The sequence below is a fragment of the Brachyhypopomus gauderio genome, chromosome 5, assembly GCF_052324685.1.
Source record: "Brachyhypopomus gauderio isolate BG-103 chromosome 5, BGAUD_0.2, whole genome shotgun sequence".
NCBI classification, from domain to species: domain Eukaryota; kingdom Metazoa; phylum Chordata; class Actinopteri; order Gymnotiformes; family Hypopomidae; genus Brachyhypopomus; species Brachyhypopomus gauderio.
In genome coordinates, this window is record NC_135215.1 from 9,599,552 (window position 1) to 9,618,475 (window position 18,924).

At 49.1% G+C, this 18,924-nt stretch overlaps 1 protein-coding gene across 2 annotated transcripts in view; it reads left to right on the forward strand.

Annotated features, from left to right (window-relative positions):
• ptprr (protein tyrosine phosphatase receptor type R) overlaps window positions 1-18,924 on the forward strand; it is a 44,475-nt gene that overhangs the window by 16,840 nt on the left and 8,711 nt on the right. The window contains exons 3-8 of one of the 2 annotated variants that reach the window (XM_077005486.1): window positions 2,613-2,726; window positions 4,932-5,081; window positions 5,432-5,539; window positions 11,092-11,627; window positions 16,851-17,040; window positions 17,354-17,438. In XM_077005486.1, the coding sequence (XP_076861601.1) occupies window positions 2,613-2,726; window positions 4,932-5,081; window positions 5,432-5,539; window positions 11,092-11,627; window positions 16,851-17,040; window positions 17,354-17,438 (1,183 nt within the window). The remainder of the gene's footprint in view (window positions 1-2,612; window positions 2,727-4,931; window positions 5,082-5,431; window positions 5,540-11,091; window positions 11,628-16,850; window positions 17,041-17,353; window positions 17,439-18,924) is intronic. The other variant, XM_077005487.1, reaches the window with a different exon arrangement.

Consider the following 18,924-nt stretch of genomic DNA (forward strand, 5'->3'; position numbering starts at 1 on the left):
CGCTGCACACAGCCCTGTAGTTCTCAGCAGGAATGAGAGACGGTTGGCGCTGGCAGGATTGGTGCGGGAGCTGCTCCGCTGCTGAACCCCACGGCCTTTTCAGCCGATCATAGGACAGGACAGAAGACCCAACGCCCGTGCGGGTTTTAGGTTTTGAGCTGAGGGCATGTGTTTGTAGCCAGCGTGTATTTGCCAGGTGTACAACGGCTGCGTTTTTCCAAAACGGTTTGTTTCGGAAACCTGCATGGGGATGCCAGGACAGAGAGGCATCGTAAGGACCACACCACCACCCTGCAGGGCACGCAGCACTTCTGGCCCTGAGAATGTGCAGGGGACTGGGGACCTTCTGGGGCCCTTAGCTGTTAGCTGGTCTGTGGATATTTCCCAGTGTTGAGTAAGCAAGGTTTGGAAGGGTGTTTACTGGTCTTACTGGGAGCATAATGGCGGATGACAGAGGGCCAGTTTGTCTCTGCATCTCTCGGCAAGTCTGTCAGGTGAGCGTCAGATTAACGTAGTGTTTGTTTCTGTCTGCTGGAAGAAGACTGTCCTCCACAAGTCCCTGTGGTCTTCAGGTGTGTGTTGCTGTCTTTGTTGTCACGCTTGCTTGCTCTCTGTTCATCTGGTGTTCAACAGCTGTTCTAACCCTTACTTTTAGATTACTCTCTTGTGCGGAAAGTTTGTGAATGTGTGTTGAAATGTGTAGATGTGTGTTGAGGTGTGTTTGTGTGTTGAGATTTGTGTGTGTTGAGATTGTTATTTGATATGTGTGATGGCGTATGTGCTTGTTGGTGTGTGTGTTCAGATGTGACTGTATGTGTGTGTTGAGATGTGTATGTCTCGTCACATCAAAGGTGCTTACTCTGTGTTTACTCTGCATTTACTATGCGTTTACTATCACTATGTGTGTGTGTACCAGTCCCTCTGTATCTCTGTTGCAACCTGCTGATGACACTCTGTGACACTCTTGGCTCAGTGGCCACTTCCGTCTGAGAACATCCTGTTTGAAGCTTCACAGTGGCTGGTACTGTTGATCAATAGTGAGGTGTCATCTTGGTCTCATGATGTCAAAATGTGAACAGCATGATTGACTGTTTAAATACCTATTCTAATTGAACCAGGAAATGTATTGGTCGATTCATGGATCAAACTCCTGTTGTGAATTTTGTTATTAAGCTCCTTGGTAGAAAACTGAGACACTGAACAGTTGGACATGCACATTCAAAGGTTAGAGAAGGTCACATTAAGTTCACCTGTAAAGGTTAGTGTGCACTTAGGTTCATCCTGAAATTTCACCTGAAGGCCAAATATCTCAAACTCACTCTCTCTCTCAGTACTATATAGTATATATATATATATATGCATGTGTGCCACAACTGATGGAGCTGACACATACTTTGATTACATTCACATTTTAATTTGAATTGTCTAATAGAATACAAAGTTCAGTTTCTCCACTCTGAATAGATACAAACACTCTTCTGTGTTTTACCCCAGAGCGGATTCAGCAGTAGGGGTTGACCGTGTGACCTTTACCTGTTCTTACTGATGAACGCTGGTGTAGGGGAGCAGTACCAGCATTAATCAGTGATGCAGGATGGTTTTGTCTTCAAGATTGTCTTCCTAGGTGTCACCTCCTTAGCAAACAACAACCAACTGACAGAGAAAGTAATGTTTCAAAAAGAGCAACTTTGGAGAATAGTTTCTGGTCTATTCACTGGCGGGCAGTGTTGTGCTGTTTTGTGCTGTGTTGGGCTGTGCTGTGCTTTGCTGTGTTGTGTTGTGCTGTGCTGTGCTGGGCTTTGCTGTGTTGTGTTGTGCTGTGCTGTGCTTTGCTGTGTTGTGTTGTGCTGTGCTGGGCTTTGCTGTGTTGTGTTGTGCTGTGCTGTGCTTTGCTGTGTTGTGTTGTGCTGTGCTGTGCTTTGTTGACCAGGTGATGTGACCTCTGCTTCCCTCACCTCTCCGAGCCCTCTCCAGCAGATACTCCGCCCTTTCATGACTCCGCCCTTTCATGACTCTGTTCTTTCATGACTCCGCCCTTTCACGACTCTGCCCTTTCATGACTCCGCCCTTTCACGACTCTGTTCTTTCATGACTCCGCCCTTTCACGACTCTGCCCTTTCATGACTCCGCCCTTTCACGACTCTGCCCTTTCATGACTCCGCCCTTTCACGACTCTGTTCTTTCATGACTCCGCCCTTTCACGACTCTGCCCTTTCATGACTCTTGTCTTCTCTTTGGTAGAAAGATTCACCACTGCAGATCAGCTCAATTATTTATCTGTTTAATTATTTGTTTCCTTGGTTTGTTCCTTGGTTATTGCTTGTGCAAATTAGCTTCAGCAAGTTAGGTGGAAGTATCCCTTTAAGAGCAGACACATGGTAAATGTTAGCAGTTTTGGTGGAGCTAGGTGGAGATATTCCTCTTAACTGCACACACATGGGTGAAGCTGCTGGTGGCTGGTGTTCTTCTCTACAGCTCCTCAGGTCCGAGACTCTGACACCACTCTCTCAACAGCAGCATGGCAAGCACCATTTGTGACATTTGGTCAAAGCAAGGCTGGTTTCCATGGTGATGCATCTCTCTCTCCCTCTCTCTGTCTCCTCCCCCCTCAGGCTCTGCAAGTGGATGTAGGGCAATTAAACGTTACTCTTCTGCGTTCGTTTCGGGAAGGTGTGGCTGCAGCGTTGGATATTTCACCCAGACGTGTGCACATAAACCGCCTGGATGTGAGTCCATGCACACATGCTTACACAGCACAACCTGAACCACTGAGACACGATGAGCCAGCGGTGTGCGGCGGGAATGTGAAGCTGGTTCTGGTGTATTCCCTGCTGTCACTCCGATGCCAGGAAGGTTTCCTGAACAGCTGTCACTTCCTGCCATCACCATTTGGGGCACTATGATTATTACTGAGATGGATTTATGTTGTTGCACTATGTTGTGGTTCCTTTTTAATGTTAAAATCTTACTGCGTCAGTAGGACTAGAGAGATTAGATCTTACTGCATCAGTAGGAATAGTGAAATCAGATCTTACTGCATCAGTAAGTCTAGAGAGATCAGATCTTACTGCAGGTTTTTGTCAGTTGACACTTGCAGTTGTAAACATTAGCAGAACAGAAAAGGCGTATCGTGAACACAGGTATGGGGAGTGAACTGTTGTTGATCAGTATAGTGAACACAGGTATGGGGAGTGAACTGTTGTTGATCAGTGTAGTGTACACAGGTATGGGGAGTGAACTGTTGTTGATCAGTATAGTGAACACAGGTATGGGGAGTGAACTGTTGTTGATCAGTATAGTGAACACAGGTATGGGGAGTGAACTGTTGTTGATCAGTATAGTGAACACAGGTATGGGGAGTGAACTGTTGTTGATCAGTACCGTGAACACAGGTATGGGGAGTGAATTGTTGTTGATCATTATAGTGAACACAGGTATGGGGAGTGAACTGTTGTTGATCAGTACCGTGAACACAGGTATGGGGAGTGAACACGAGTGTGCATGGGCACAGGTTTCACATCTCAAACACCTTACAGGAGATGGAGGATTGATCACGCTGCTCGGTGATTGGCTGATATTCATATCCTGATATTCATATCCCGAATAAAGAGAATAATGTCCTGTTGTTGTGTGCTTCATGGCAGGTCATAAAACAGCACGTGTCCGTTCCTTCAGTCTTCCCAGTCATGACCTCATGAAATCAGATAAATAGCTTTATTGGTGCTTGTAGTTTTGTTTGTTTTTTGTTGGTATATTCTGGTATAGATTCTAACTATTAAAATAAACCAATATTTGACCTTTGTGAAGGTTGTGGTGCCCAGCGTTTGGTGGTGCAGCATCAAGAAGCTTGAAAGTGTTTCCCACCCGCCTGCTTATCACCACCATATCTCTGAATGTCTGATTCTGTAAGCAACTGCTCTTCCTGTGGTAGCCGGTGGTTTCGCTGTCATCTGTTTTAGACCAAATCTTCAGACATCTTTGCTTTTTCAGTTTGTACCTTGTGTACCTTGTGATATTTAGCAGAAAAGAAAAGAAGCTTTTTAAAAGGTGTATCGTGAACACAGGTATGAGGAGTGAACTGTTGTTGATCAGTATAGTGAACACAGGTATGGAGAGTGAACTGTTGTTGATCAGTATAGTGAACACATGTATGGGGAGTGAACTGTTGTTGATCAGTGTAGTGTGCACAGGTATGGGGAGTGAACTGTTGTTGATCAGTATAGTGAACACAGGTATGGAGAGTGAACTGTTGTTGATCAGTATAGTGAACACAGGTATGGGGAGTGAACTGTTGTTGATCAGTATAGTGAACACATGTATGGGGAGTGAACTGTTGTTGATCAGTGTAGTGTGCACAGGTATGGGGAGTGAACTGTTGTTGATCAGTATAGTGAACACAGGTATGGAGAGTGAACTGTTGTTGATCAGTATAGTGAACACAGGTATGGGGAGTGAACTGTTGTTGATCAGTATAGTGAATACAGGTATGGGGAGTGAACTGTTGTTGATCAGTATAGTGAATACAGGTATGGGGAGTGAACTGTTGTTGATCAGTATAGTGAACACATGTATGGGGAGTGAACTGTTGTTGATCAGTGTAGTGTGCACAGGTATGGAGAGTGAACTGTTGTTGATCAGTATAGTGAACACAGGTATGCGTGTTTGGTGTAATCTGTGTAATCCGTGTTTGGTGTAATCTGTGTAATCTGTGCTTGGTGTAATCCGTGTTTGGTGTAATCTGTGTAATCTGTGCTTGGTGTAATCCGTGTTTGGTGTAATCTGTGTAATCTGTGTAATCTGTGCTTGGTGTAATCCATGTTTAGTGTAATCAGTGTTTGGTGTAATCTGTGTTTGGTGTAATCTGTTGGGAATGCTTGGCAGCAGTGATCAAGCACAGTCTTGTTTTTTGCTTTGCTCCTCGTGTTTCTCAGGAACAGAAGAACGGCATTGAACTGTACGTGTCATCTGAGCAGATGGGCGTGTCGGAGCCAGTGTCTTCGGAGGAAGTGATGCGCTCGTTAAACATCAACACCCTTCATCACAGCCTCCAGCCCTTTGGCATCACCCAGGTCTCCTCTGAGGTCTGTCTGGAAGCTCCTCGCTAATTAGCATTTAACATGCTGTATTTTCATCCGTAGGTGTAGGTGAGTGGTGTGAGTGTGTGTGTGTGTGTGTGTGTGTATGTGTAGGTAAGGGGTGTGTGTGTGTGTGTGTGTGTGTGGGTGACTGGTGTGTGTGCGTGTGTCTTTAATCCTCAAATCACCTGGTAACAGAAACCAGACACACTTTTGCAGCTCACGAGCGTGCGCGTGTGCATGTGCGAGCATCAGCCAGGCCTAGGTCAGGACTGCATGGCTCCCCGTGGTGGTGGGACGGTCTACCAAGAGTCCGTCACAGCGGTAGTGTAACATCTCCTCCACCCTCCCTACAGAAGAACGTACTTCAAGACCAGCATGAGAGGGACGTATGGAACAAGGAGGGCTTCTACGTTGTGGTCATCTTCCTCACAATCTTCATCATCATTGTCACCTGTTTAATGGTAGGTTTCTCTCACACACAGATACTGTAACAGTGCATCATCTCACTGAAGCCTGAGGGTCATGTCAGTGTGTGTGTGTGTGTGTGTGTGTGTGTGTGTGTGTATGTACCTCAGTGTGTGCAAATGTGTGTTTGAGTGTGTATATGTATGCATGTTTGTGTGCAAGTTGCTGTATGTGTACAGCAATGTGTGTGTGTTAGTATGTCTGGAGTGATGCAGTGTGGCCCTCAAGTTGGCTAAGATGTTACATGTCCACCCACGGCTTGTACATCGACCACTTCCTGCTGCGTATGAATAATGAGTAATGAATAATGCATAATGAATAATGCATAATGAATAATGCATGCCTGGCTGGGAGCCCCCAGCTCACAGAAGCTCAACATCCAAACAGGGTGTCATCTCAGATCAGTTCAACACAGCGAAGGGTTTCGGTCGAAATCATCATAACATCTCGGGGCTTTCAGCTTTCAGTCAAATCCAGCTGTGAGTAATGTACTAGGAGAAATTCATCGCTAATCATATTATGCAGTTACTTGATTGAAAACTGTAAATATCAGAGGTCAAAGAGGTCAAAGTTCATGGTGTCATCTGAGAAGAAATAAGAAAAGAAATGAAAGGAGGTGGCAGGAGGTGAGGAGGCCCACTTAGGCCCTGAGAGAGGGAGTGAGAGAGGGAGTGAGAGACAACGGAAGCGAAAGACAGAAAGGAAGTGAGCGGTTTAGTGAGTGGGAGAGAGGAAGTGCATGGTAGCGTCGGTCCTTCCGCAGTGGTGGGGATGTCAGAGAAGGGCTAACAGCTCCCGCGAAGGACCAGCCCAGACGTCTCCCTCTACCGCACGTAAACGCCATGCTCGCATTGGTGGATCGTCGCCCTCACCGCCGCTGTAAGTCCGTCTTTGTGAGCCCGTGTGAAGGCAGCACAGTAACGTGCTGATCGCCCTGACTAGCAGATGGGCTTCTAGACTTAAAAGATGTTTGATAAATTGAAAGCCAGTCAGGGACATCACCTCTGACAGATGAATATTTTGCCTCTGTGTTGTGAAGTTGAGGGAACAGCACTGGTCAGTTCTGTTTGTGGTCAAATGTTTGTACATTACTTTGACACTTTTATCTGATGGTGACAGGTGTGATCTGTAGATGAAGCTCCGTGTGACTATTTGTGTGAGTTAGACCGGTCAGTCAGACATTCCTCAGTGCTCGGGCCAGGCACACGTTGGTCTATGACTGTAGGACCCGCTGGGTCTCCTGCGTCTGTAATTGCTCTGTGAGAACATGATTCACATCTCAGATCTCTGCTGAATAATGGTAATATTAGCTGTCCACTAAATAATATACCAGTCTGGAAGTCTGCTGTATGTTTGCAAATATTTTTCATCTCAGCTAAAGAGAAATTCTGAGTGGAACATGGAACTTTGACAAGACTGTTGGGTAACTGTCAGTTATAATAAGAGCGTATGCAGCCAGTTATACACAGAAAACTGCACGGGTGAATCCATCTGCAGGCCCACGGTTGTCTGTCCCAGTGTCTGCAGGCCCACGGCTGTCTGTCCCAATGTCTGCAGGCCCACGGCTGTCTGTCCCAGTGTCTGCAGGCCCACGGTTGTCTGTCCCAATGTCTGCAGGCCCACGGTTGTCTGTCCCAGTGTCTGCAGGCCCACGGCTGTCTGTCCCAGTGTCTGCAGGCCCACAGGTGTCCCAGTGTCTGCACTGCAGGCCCACGGGTGACCCTGTGGCTGTAAGATCCACAGATGTCTCAGTGTCTGCAGGCCCACGGGTGTCCCAGCACACTAAACTCACACTAAACTTGAACTGCAAACGTAATCCTTTAAAAGATCAAAATGAGCAAAGGTCCAACAATGTTACAAACTCAAAAGAATCAGGATATACAGTTATGAGAATGACTCATTTCATCATTAATTTCAGATATTATACTGAACTTCTGTTTGCTTACCTTTTCTTTGAGTCTGATGTAGGGTTGCAGCGGTAACCGGTTTCACGGTATACCACGGTATTAAAATGCACGGTTGCTTATTACCGGTAAAAGGCAAGCCAGCGGAGAAACTGATCCGCGCATGCGCAACTCCGCTCCTGTTCAGCTACTCAGCACACAGCGGTGAGAATGGCAGAAAGTGCATCAGACTTAACAAATTTTTTAACAAAAAAGAAATGAAAAAAAGGCTAAACTAAAATCAGCTGTGAAAATGACGTAATCGCGGGCCTCGCGTGCTGTAAATTCGCGAGGTCGTGCACCTTCCGCCATTCGCGGAGGTTCGCGCGAGGTGTGCGGAGTCGCAAGCTATGGTCACTCCGAAATTATAAACCTAACTTTTTTAAGTCCTTGCTTTCACTGGATGTGAAGGACGCCATTAATTTACATGCGTTCATTTTCAAATTCTGACGTGCCTGTTTTTCATATTTTAAAACCAGACTCAGTGTCAAAGCCTTAAAATAGAAATCTCTATTGTGAGGATCATGTCAGAAATAAATCCTCTCTTTCTGCAGTATTCCAACTTGGCAGTAAAACGGACGTTTACAACAGTTGTTGATCAGACACTGACCCAGGCTCAGTTTATCAGATATTAAATAATTTAAACTTAAATAATTGCAGAGGTGTCAATTCTAGGTTCAGAAAGTAAAAGTCCTCACCAGGATTTTGCTCAGGCTTCCTGGATTGTGTTGATTCCACTAATTTTACCTGAATTGCACTAATTAGAAAATCTAGCAAGCTTGAGAAAAATCCTGGTGAAGACTTTTTTCTGAACCTGGAATTGACACCTCTGAATAATTGTATTGAAATCCATGATTTAGGTTTCTCTAATTTTGCAGTATTTATATAAACACGTGTACAGCTTTTTTTAAAAGAGACATTTTGTATACAATAGTTCTGTCACGTTGAGGACCCCAGCCCCTCCCCTTTGGGCGTGTGTATACGTAGTCAGTGGGAACTCCGTGGGGATGGCTATGTAGAGTGAATAATGTGTCTCACCTGTGAATCGTCTCGTAATCACGTGGGGCTGATGTGGTTCGTCTATTTAATGTGCGCAGTGTCCTGTGCTCGTCGTTATCTAAAGTTTGCACGTCGCGTTGTATGTTTTGAATGTTTATCGTGCGCTATTGCGCAAACAAGTGTGAGAATAAAAGTGACGTCAGTTGCAAGAGGGATTCCGTGTCTCGTTCCTCGCCACGACCCGCGCGTCACAGAACGATGAGCCGTCTGAGACACCAACGTCATGCCAGGCTACAAGACCCGGCCCAAGAAGGGCAAGAAGCCCAGCAAGTGGCACCACCACGCGTCTTCCTCCCCCCCGCGCCGCAACTCCACGCCGACTCCGGAGCAGCTGAAGCGGGATCCCGAGTGCTCCTATCTGCTGTGTGCGGCTCGGGAGACCGCTATACCGGAGTTGGCTGAGGAGTACCGCAAGACAGCGGTGCGGGTGTGGCGGGAGAGACATCCCTCGCCTTCCCAGGAGCTCTCGCCTGTAAGGGTCAGCGTCCCCGACCTATATGGGGCAGAGGGCGAGCTGGAGGAGGACTCCTCCCTGCACCACGAAGCCACGCCGACGTCAGAGCAGCTGAAGCGGGACCCGCAGTGCGCCGACCTGCTGCGGATGGCTAGACAGGCGTCCAGCCCCGAGTGGGCGGTGGTGCTCCGCCAGGAGGCGGTTAAGGTCTGGATGGCCAGACACCCGTCTCCTCCCCGCGCCCTTTCACCGCTGAGGGTGGGCTCGTGCATCCTCTGAGCTACCGAGTCCACCCCAGAGAGCGAGTTCGGGGAGGAGGACTCCGAGGAGGAGGAGGAGCAAGACGACGAGGTGAAGGACTACCCTCTGTCAATAGGCGACGCCTCCACCGTCGACTACGGCGAAGAGGAGGAGGGCGAAGAGGCCACTCCCTCGGTCTGTTCCGCCCCTACGGTGGATTACTGCGGTGAGGAAGAGGGCTACCCTCCGTCCCTATGTGACGCCTCCACCGACTATTGCGGTGAGGAGGAGTCGGAGTCGGAGGAGGATGATTACCTCCCTCCGCCCGTAGGCTCCTCTCGCACTGCAGAGGAGGGAGAGGAGGAGTACCCTTCGTCAGAGGGCTCCTACTACGCGGAGGAGGAGGAGAGCCCTCCCCCCTCTGAGATGTCTGCGGAGACTGTGAGGGGGAAGCGGACGCCCTCTTCCGCTCGCTCCGACGCCAGTACAATGGACTACTCCCGGGGTGGCAGCCCGGAGCAGCCCATAGAATGGAGCCGGGGAGAAGAGGAGGAGGAGGAGATGGATACCGACGAGGCGTCCCCAAGCGGTCCACCGGGCGCGTCCACCAGCCGCGCTGCGCCGAGCGCGTCCGATCCGGGACGGGTAGTGCCCTTGGAGGGGGCGTCTGTCACGTTGAGGACCCCGGCCCCTCCCCTTTGGGCGTGTGTATACGTAGTCCACGTGCTTTGTCTGCGTCAGTGGGAACTCCGTGGGGATGGCTATGTCGAGTGAATAATGTGTCTCACCTGTGAATCGTCTCGTAATCACGTGGGGCTGATGTGGTTCGTCTATTTAATGTGCGCTCGCGCAGTGTCCTGTGCTCGTCGTTGTCTAAAGTCTGCACGTCGCGTTGTATGTTTTGAATGTTTATCGTGCGCTATTGCGCAAACAAGTGTGAGAATAAAAGTGACGTCAGTTGCAAGAGGGATTCCGTGTCTCGTTCCTCGCCACGACCCGCGCGTCACAAGTTCCAGGTTTCTACAATAAATAGTTTATTGAACAAAAAAAAAAAACTTTTGTTGTAATTTCTTTAAGGGTCAGTGTATCTTTTAATAATATATGTAACAAACTGTGATACCGTGATAACCGTGATACCGCGGTATTTTCTGAGACGGTTATCATACCGTGAAAATCTCATACCATTGCAACCCTAGTCTGATGGTGCTCAATGGATTTGATGAGTCCCCTATTTCCTCACTGGGAAACGTGTGCGCAGCCTTTTTGACAGAAACCACTGAAATGGACCCTAAAACCTGTCACCATGTGTTACAGTGCTGTAGGTGTGTTTTCCCTCATCTGATCTTGATATCTTGTTAAAAGGATCCCGTGTGTGTTTTGCTAGACAGAAATCAGTTTACAGGTTTTGGTTCAGACATTCCTTTCATTGCCACAAGATGGAGTCGTGCTGAGTTTTGTTGTGCGCTGGGTTGGGTTGTGATGTTGCTGACAGGCTGTGGATATCGTTCATGAAAATCACAGGTCACAGACCTCTGGGGATTTTTATTGGTGGATGTGGTGTGTACATGTTGTATTCAAGCACCCACCCTTATTTTAAATGTGTGGATGAAGTCAAAACATTCCTGGTGATGTAGTTTCCTTGTAGAAACCTAATGTTCCTGACACACCATGTTTGATGGTAGAAATGTTATTTTTTGTGAACCCTTTCCTTTATGAACATGTAATTGTACAGATCTGGAGACAGACAGAAGTCCCCCATAGTAATTCAACTTGTGTCCTCACTGAAAAGAAGACTACCACCAGCATGCTCTAATATCCTGTGTGCCTCTCTCTCTCTCTCTCTGCTTCTCAGGTCCTCTACCGTCTGAAAGAGAAGGTTGAGCATTCAGAGCAGCAGGTGAAGGCTTCAGGCCCTGTGGTGCGAGACGTGCCCCTGACCCCTGTGGTGCGAGACGTGCACCTGACCCCTGTGGTGCGAGACGTGCCCCTGACACCTGTGGTGCAAGACGTGCACCTGACCCCTGTGGTGCGAGACGTGCACCTGACCTCTGTGGCCACGCATGGCAGCCAGCCGCCCGTGATCCTCTCCAGCATGGTGCAGGCCAGTCTGGTGCCCCAGCAGTCTGCCTGTAACGCCACCTCCACCTCCACCTCCACCTGCGTCCTCAGCAGCTCCCACACAGTGCTCCACCGTGACACCATAAACCCGCACACCCACACCAGGGCCCCAGTGTTGACCTGCAACTCCGAGCACCAGAGTGCCCACGGACTCCACAGCCACCCAGGCCCCCACGGCCCACCGGGACCCCCAACCACTGAAATCAGACCCTGTTTCTCCTCAAGTCCATCTCCTTTCAAGATGAAGCCTGCTGCAGGCCTCCAAGAGCGGTGAGGAACTTTTCTTTCTTTCTTTTTTCATTTTGTATAGTTTAGCATGACTTTTTGATGGTATTTTAATATGTTTACAGTAATTAATAGCTTCTTACATGACTGCTATGCATTTCTGCTCACATTTCGAAGCACTCACATCTGTGTTTCTATGTTCTATTATTCACAATGTGAATGTTGAATGACTGTGGGCAAATCATACCTATTTACGACTGAAGTTCTGTGACAGAACTCTGCAGCACGTGTGACAGAACACCTCTGCACCTGTGTCCATGCGCCACACTCCCACTACTTGTTTGTTGTTTCCAGAAGCTATGAGCAGTGGGCCTCTGGTGTGTAACCTTAGGAACGAGGGTGTGTGAGCAGGCGTGTGAGTGTGTGAGCACGCACTAGAGCACCTAGAGCAGGACATGGGTTTAGAGACCGGAATGGGAGCCGGTTTGTGCTGGCCTGCAGGATGCAGGGAACGCTGAGGGGGTCCTGACTCCACTGAGCTGAGCAGGTTTGTGGGCTCTACACCCCTGCCCACACACCTGCCTACACACGCCCACACCTGCTTACACCTGCCCACATCTGCACACATACCTGCCCAGTGAGACTGGGCCATTCCCACATGATTTACATTTGATTCTTTTACTCAGAATACACTGCATGCATTTCGTTTCTAATGCCCATCCAGTTTAGCCTAATATGTTGTGAGCTTAGTGAAACATGGTGTGGAGTGTGTGAATGCTGTCGTGATTGTCCAGCTAGAGTCAAAGACACTGCACTACAGCTAGAGTCAGACACTGCCCTACAGCTAGAGTCAGAGACACTGCCCTACAGCTAGAGTCAGAGACACTGCCCTGCAGCTAGAGTCAGAGACACTGCCCTGCAGCTAGTCAGAGACACTGTCCTGTAGCTAGAGTCAGAGGCACTGTCCTGTAGCTAGAGTCAGAGACACTGCCCTGCAACTAGAGTCAGAGAAACAGCCCTACAGCTAGAGTCAGAGACACTGCCCTGCAGCTAGAGTCAGAGACACTGCCCTGCAGCTAGAGTCTGAGACACTGCCCTACAGCTAGAGTCAGAGACACTGCCTTACAGCCAGAGTCAGAGACACTGCCCTACAGCCAGAGTCAGAGACACTGCCCTACAGCCAGAGTCAGAGACACTGCCCTATAGCTAGAGTCAGAGACACTGCCCTACAGCTAGAGTCAGAGACACTGCCCTACAGCTAGAGTCTGAGACACTGCCCTACAGCTAGAGTCAGAGACACTGCCCTGCAGCTAGAGTCAGAGACACTGTCCTGTAGCTAGAGTCAGAGACACTGCCCTACAGCTAGAGTCAGAGACACTGCCCTACAGCTAGAGTCAGAGACACTGCCCTGCAACTAGAGTCATAGACACTGCCCTGCAGCTAGAGTCAGAGACACTGCCCTACAGCTAGAGTCTGAGACACTGCCCTGCAGCTAGAGTCAGAGACACTGCCCTGCAGCTAGAGTCAGAGACACTGTCCTGTAGCTAGAGTCAGAGACACTGCCCTACAGCTAGAGTCAGAGACACTGCCCTGCAGCTAGAGTCAGAGACACTGCCCTACAGCTAGAGTCAGAGACACTGCCCTGCAACTAGAGTCAGAGACACTGCCCTGCAGCTAGAGTCAGAGACACTGCCCTACAGATAGAGTCAGAGACACTGCCCTGCAGCTAGAGTCAGAGACACTGCCCTACAGATAGAGTCATAGACACTGCCCTGCAGCTAGAGTCAGAGACACTGCCCTACAGCTAGAGTCTGAGACACTGCCCTACAGCTAGAGTCAGAGACACTGCCCTGCAGCTAGAGTCAGAGACACTGTCCTGTAGCTAGAGTCAGAGACACTGCCCTGCAACTAGAGTCAGAGAAACAGCCCTACAGCTAGAGTCAGAGACACTGCCCTGCAGCTAGAGTCAGAGACACTGTCCTGTAGCTAGAGTCAGAGACACTGCCCTACAGCTAGAGTCAGAGACACTACCCTACAGCTAGAGTCAGAGACACTACCCTACATCTAGAGTCAGAGACACTGCCCTACAGCCAGAGTCAAAGACACTGCCCTACAGCCAGAGTCAGAGACACTGCCCTATAGCTAGAGTCAAAGACACTGCCCTACAGCTAGAGTCAGAGACACTGCCCTACAGCCAGAGTCAGAGAAACAGCCCTACAGCTAGAGTCAGAGACACTGCCCTGCAGCTAGAGTCAGAGACACTGTCCTGCAGCTAGAGTCAGAGACACTGTCCTGTAGCTAGAGTCAGAGACACTGCCCTACAGCTAGAGTCAGAGACACTGTCCTGTAGCTAGAGTCAGAGACACTACCCTACATCTAGAGTCAGAGACACTGCCCTACAGCCAGAGTCAGAGACACTGCCCTATAGCTAGAGTCAAAGACACTGCCCTACAGCTAGAGTCAGAGACACTGCCCTACAGCCAGAGTCAGAGACACTGCCCTACATCTAGAGTCAGAGACACTGCCCTACAGCCAGAGTCAGAGACACTGCCCTACAGCTAGAGTCTGAGACACTGCCCTACAGCTAGAGTCAGAGACACTGCCCTGCAGCTAGAGTCAGAGACACTGTCCTGTAGCTAGAGTCAGAGACACTGCCCTACAGCTAGAGTCAGAGACACTGCCCTACAGCTAGAGTCAGAGACACTGCCCTGCAACTAGAGTCATAGACACTGCCCTGCAGCTAGAGTCAGAGACACTGCCCTACAGCTAGAGTCTGAGACACTGCCCTGCAGCTAGAGTCAGAGACACTGCCCTGCAGCTAGAGTCAGAGACACTGTCCTGTAGCTAGAGTCAGAGACACTGCCCTACAGCTAGAGTCAGAGACACTGCCCTGCAGCTAGAGTCAGAGACACTGCCCTACAGCTAGAGTCAGAGACACTGCCCTGCAACTAGAGTCAGAGACACTGCCCTGCAGCTAGAGTCAGAGACACTGCCCTACAGATAGAGTCAGAGACACTGCCCTGCAGCTAGAGTCAGAGACACTGCCCTACAGATAGAGTCATAGACACTGCCCTGCAGCTAGAGTCAGAGACACTGCCCTACAGCTAGAGTCTGAGACACTGCCCTACAGCTAGAGTCAGAGACACTGCCCTGCAGCTAGAGTCAGAGACACTGTCCTGTAGCTAGAGTCAGAGACACTGCCCTGCAACTAGAGTCAGAGAAACAGCCCTACAGCTAGAGTCAGAGACACTGCCCTGCAGCTAGAGTCAGAGACACTGTCCTGTAGCTAGAGTCAGAGACACTGCCCTACAGCTAGAGTCAGAGACACTACCCTACAGCTAGAGTCAGAGACACTACCCTACATCTAGAGTCAGAGACACTGCCCTACAGCCAGAGTCAAAGACACTGCCCTACAGCCAGAGTCAGAGACACTGCCCTATAGCTAGAGTCAAAGACACTGCCCTACAGCTAGAGTCAGAGACACTGCCCTACAGCCAGAGTCAGAGAAACAGCCCTACAGCTAGAGTCAGAGACACTGCCCTGCAGCTAGAGTCAGAGACACTGTCCTGCAGCTAGAGTCAGAGACACTGTCCTGTAGCTAGAGTCAGAGACACTGCCCTACAGCTAGAGTCAGAGACACTGTCCTGTAGCTAGAGTCAGAGACACTACCCTACATCTAGAGTCAGAGACACTGCCCTACAGCCAGAGTCAGAGACACTGCCCTATAGCTAGAGTCAAAGACACTGCCCTACAGCTAGAGTCAGAGACACTGCCCTACAGCCAGAGTCAGAGACACTGCCCTACATCTAGAGTCAGAGACACTGCCCTACAGCCAGAGTCAGAGACACTGCCCTACATCTAGAGTCAGAGACACTGCCCTATAGCTAGAGTCAAAGACACTGCCCTACAGCTAGAGTCAGAGACACTGCCCTGCAGCTAGAGTCAGAGACACTGCCCTACATCTAGAGTCAGAGACACTGCCCTACAGCCAGAGTCAGAGACACTGCCCTACATCTACAGTCAGAGACACTGCCCTATAGCTAGAGTCAAAGACACTGCCCTACAGCTAGAGTCAAAGACACTGCCCTACAGCTAGAGTCAGAGACACTGCCCTACAGCTAGAGTCAGAAAAACTGCTCTACAGCTAGAGTCAGAGACACTGCCCTACAGCTAGAGTCAGAAAAACTGCTCTAGAGCTAGAGGCAGAGCCACTGCCCTATAGCTTGTGCACTGCTATGTCCTGATGAAGTACTTCCTTCCTCCTTAGTGAAGCAATCAGTCTTTGCTAGATACAGCTACTGTACACCCCCATAGAGGGCAGAAACAAAATCACTCAGGGCACATGGGCTACGTGAGTCAGCGCCCTTAGCAGCATGGCCTCATGACCCCCCAGCCCCCGTGAAGGGAGGAAAAAAAAATGTTTAAAATTTGATCTCATGAATAAAATTTACTGTCGGACACATTTCTGTCTGAGTTGAACTAATCCAGACTGCTCATCAGTGTGTGTGCAGAGGCTCACTGCTGTGGATGTGACTACAAGACGCTGCTGGGGGGACTGAGAAAGGTTCTGTAATGTAGGTCTATTAGCAAAATGACAGGGAACCTGACCAATAAAATGAGATGTTGACTGCGTGGGCGGGCCTATTGCCTGGCCCTGCTGAGCCTTGTGTAGAAGAGGCTGCAGCGTTCTTACTGAAACGCCATGTTGATGCTGCCAACTAACATGGAGACATGGAGTGGTGAGACATGGAGTAGTGACTAACCCTAACCCAAGGGAGACACACGTTGTGGTACCTCACTGGAAACCCAATAGCTCATTAAATGTGTGTGTGTGTGTGTGTGTGTGTGTGTGTATAAATATTCTCGGCCTGGTCTGCTCTGTGTGGAGTTTGTATCATCTTCCTCTGCCTGCGTGGGTTTTCTCCAGGTACTCTGTTGCCTCCCACAGTCCATAGACATGCGTATTAGGTTGATTGGTCACTCTAAATTGCCCGTAGGTGTGAGTGTGTGTGTTGGCCATGTGGTGGACTGGTGACCTGTCCATGGTGTACCTGCCTTCACAGATGATGCTGGGTTTGGCTCCAGCCCCCATGACCCTGACTAGCGGGATTAAGCGGTACAGAGTACAGATAATGAATGTATGGATGAAAAAATATAATAATAATAATAATAATATATAAATATATATATAGCCTATAGCAATTGTGTGTGTGATGCTGTTCGTGTTGCGCTGTGTGACGCGGTGTCTCTCCTGCTCGTCCCCCTCAGCCGCGGCTCCAACGTGTCTCTGGTGCTGGACATGAGCACACTAGGATGCGTGGAGCCTCTAAGCTGCAGCGTGACGTCCCCCCGTGAGCATGTGGCACAGGAGTACCTGCACTCCGCCAGCCGAGTCCTTTCACGCCAGCAGCTCCGAGACGTCGCACTCAATGCGCAAGCTCTGCAGGTGGAGTTTGCGGTAAGTACTTCCACTACTCCACCCGCCCCTCTTCCACCCATCGCCCCTCCTCTCCTCCACCCATCCCCCTCTTCCCCTCCACCGACCTCTCCTCCACCCATCCCCCTTCCTCTCCTCCACCCACCACATCTCCTCTCCTCCACCCATCTGCCCTCCTCTCCTCCACCCATGCCTCCTCCTCTCCTGCATCCAACCCTCCTCTCCTCCTCCACCCATCCCTTCTCCTGTCCTCCACCCAACCCTCCTCCTCTGCTACACCCTGTCCCTCCAGGTCAGCTCTGACACAAGCTTGACTTTTATTTCTCTTGTCCAGGAAATTCCAATGAACTTTGTGGATCCAAAGGACCTGGACATCCCCAGTCATGGAACCAAGAACAGATACAAGACCATTTTACCAAGTTAGTCTCTCACAGCCTTTCTTGTGTCATCACTCCATCTTCTACACCATTAGCTGCAGGAGCAACATAGCTGCCACTGATTCTGGGCCAAGAACAAGTCATGCTGTGTTAGATGTATTAAGTGTATTAGATGAATTACAATTATTAGATGTATAGACTGTCACATCCAGTGAAGCACGTCCACCTGCTTTGTTATCCAGAGAAAGCCAGAGCAAGACTCAATGTGTCCAGACTGATTAATGTCAGTGGAAAGTCTCTCTTTCTCTCAACATGCCCCAGTTCAATTCCATTAATTTCAGCCAAGACTTTCTTGTGTCTACTGTTTCTGGGTCAAGACCATATAGTCATCTACAGGCAGACAGTCTCACTGAGTCTGAGTCTCACTCATTCTCAACATAATCAACGTGCTTCTCAGTTTTGAGCAACACTGATTAACCTGTTACCACTGCAGAATCAAACCCATGACAGGGGTGCAGGTTTGATGACCCTATAGTGCTCTGCTGGGGTAGAGCAATCATCTATGTGGCTGCACCTTCTCCACTAACCTTCGTCACTAAGGTTACACTGGCATGACGTAATGCATCACAATGTATAACTAAGTTTAAATCTGGACTGTGAGTTGCAGTAAAATAAATACATCAAATTCATTTCTTCATAGAGCGCATCATTCCCACACAACAGGCACCTCAAACAGTTGTTTAGGCATTGGGTGTTGGATCCTGGTGAACATCTGTAAGATACAGATCCTTCAATTGTTTGGTCCTTTTGTATTTTAATGATGTTGATTACGCACACAAATGTTATGTAAATTGGCACCTTGCCTTGTCCTGAAGTGACATTCCTACCTTGTCTTAGCAGGGAGGGTAAAAATTCATATGGAGCAGGATTAGTACAAAAAACAAGATAAGATCTGGGGAAATGGGGTTGGTCTCTCCTTCCCTCCTCATCCAATGCTTCTGTTGTAGTCCCACCTCTTACACTGTAACTGAAGCTGATTGGATGAGGAAGGTAGCCCTCAGCCTACTGGGCGAGAACGTGCCGGTGATGAGGTTAACAAGCTCTTCCTCTTCTCTTCCTGGAACAGCGTTCGTATGCTGGGGAACATCTTGTTCCTGGCTCTGCTCTGCCTCAAGAAGTGTCAGTGTCGTTATGTAACTCATGGGCTGGGCTGTTTAGCTAAGAGCTTTTCTGTTTTGGGAACAACCTCATCTCCGAACAAGCTGGGGAGAGACCACCTTATCAATCTGTGGAAGGCAGTGTTCCTTCTGCCTGAGTACCTAAAGGAGTTTTTTTTTTGGGGGGGGGGGGGGGGGGGGGGGGGTTGACAGTGGTTTTAGAAACACTGATTTTTTATTATTATATGTAGATTATTATACATAGGAAAGGCCTAAAATTATGTCATCTGCTCTGTACTAATTAGAAATAGATTGGACTGCAAAAGAAAGCCTGTCTCGTGCGAACGCCTCTCTGCTATGGGGACGTTGTT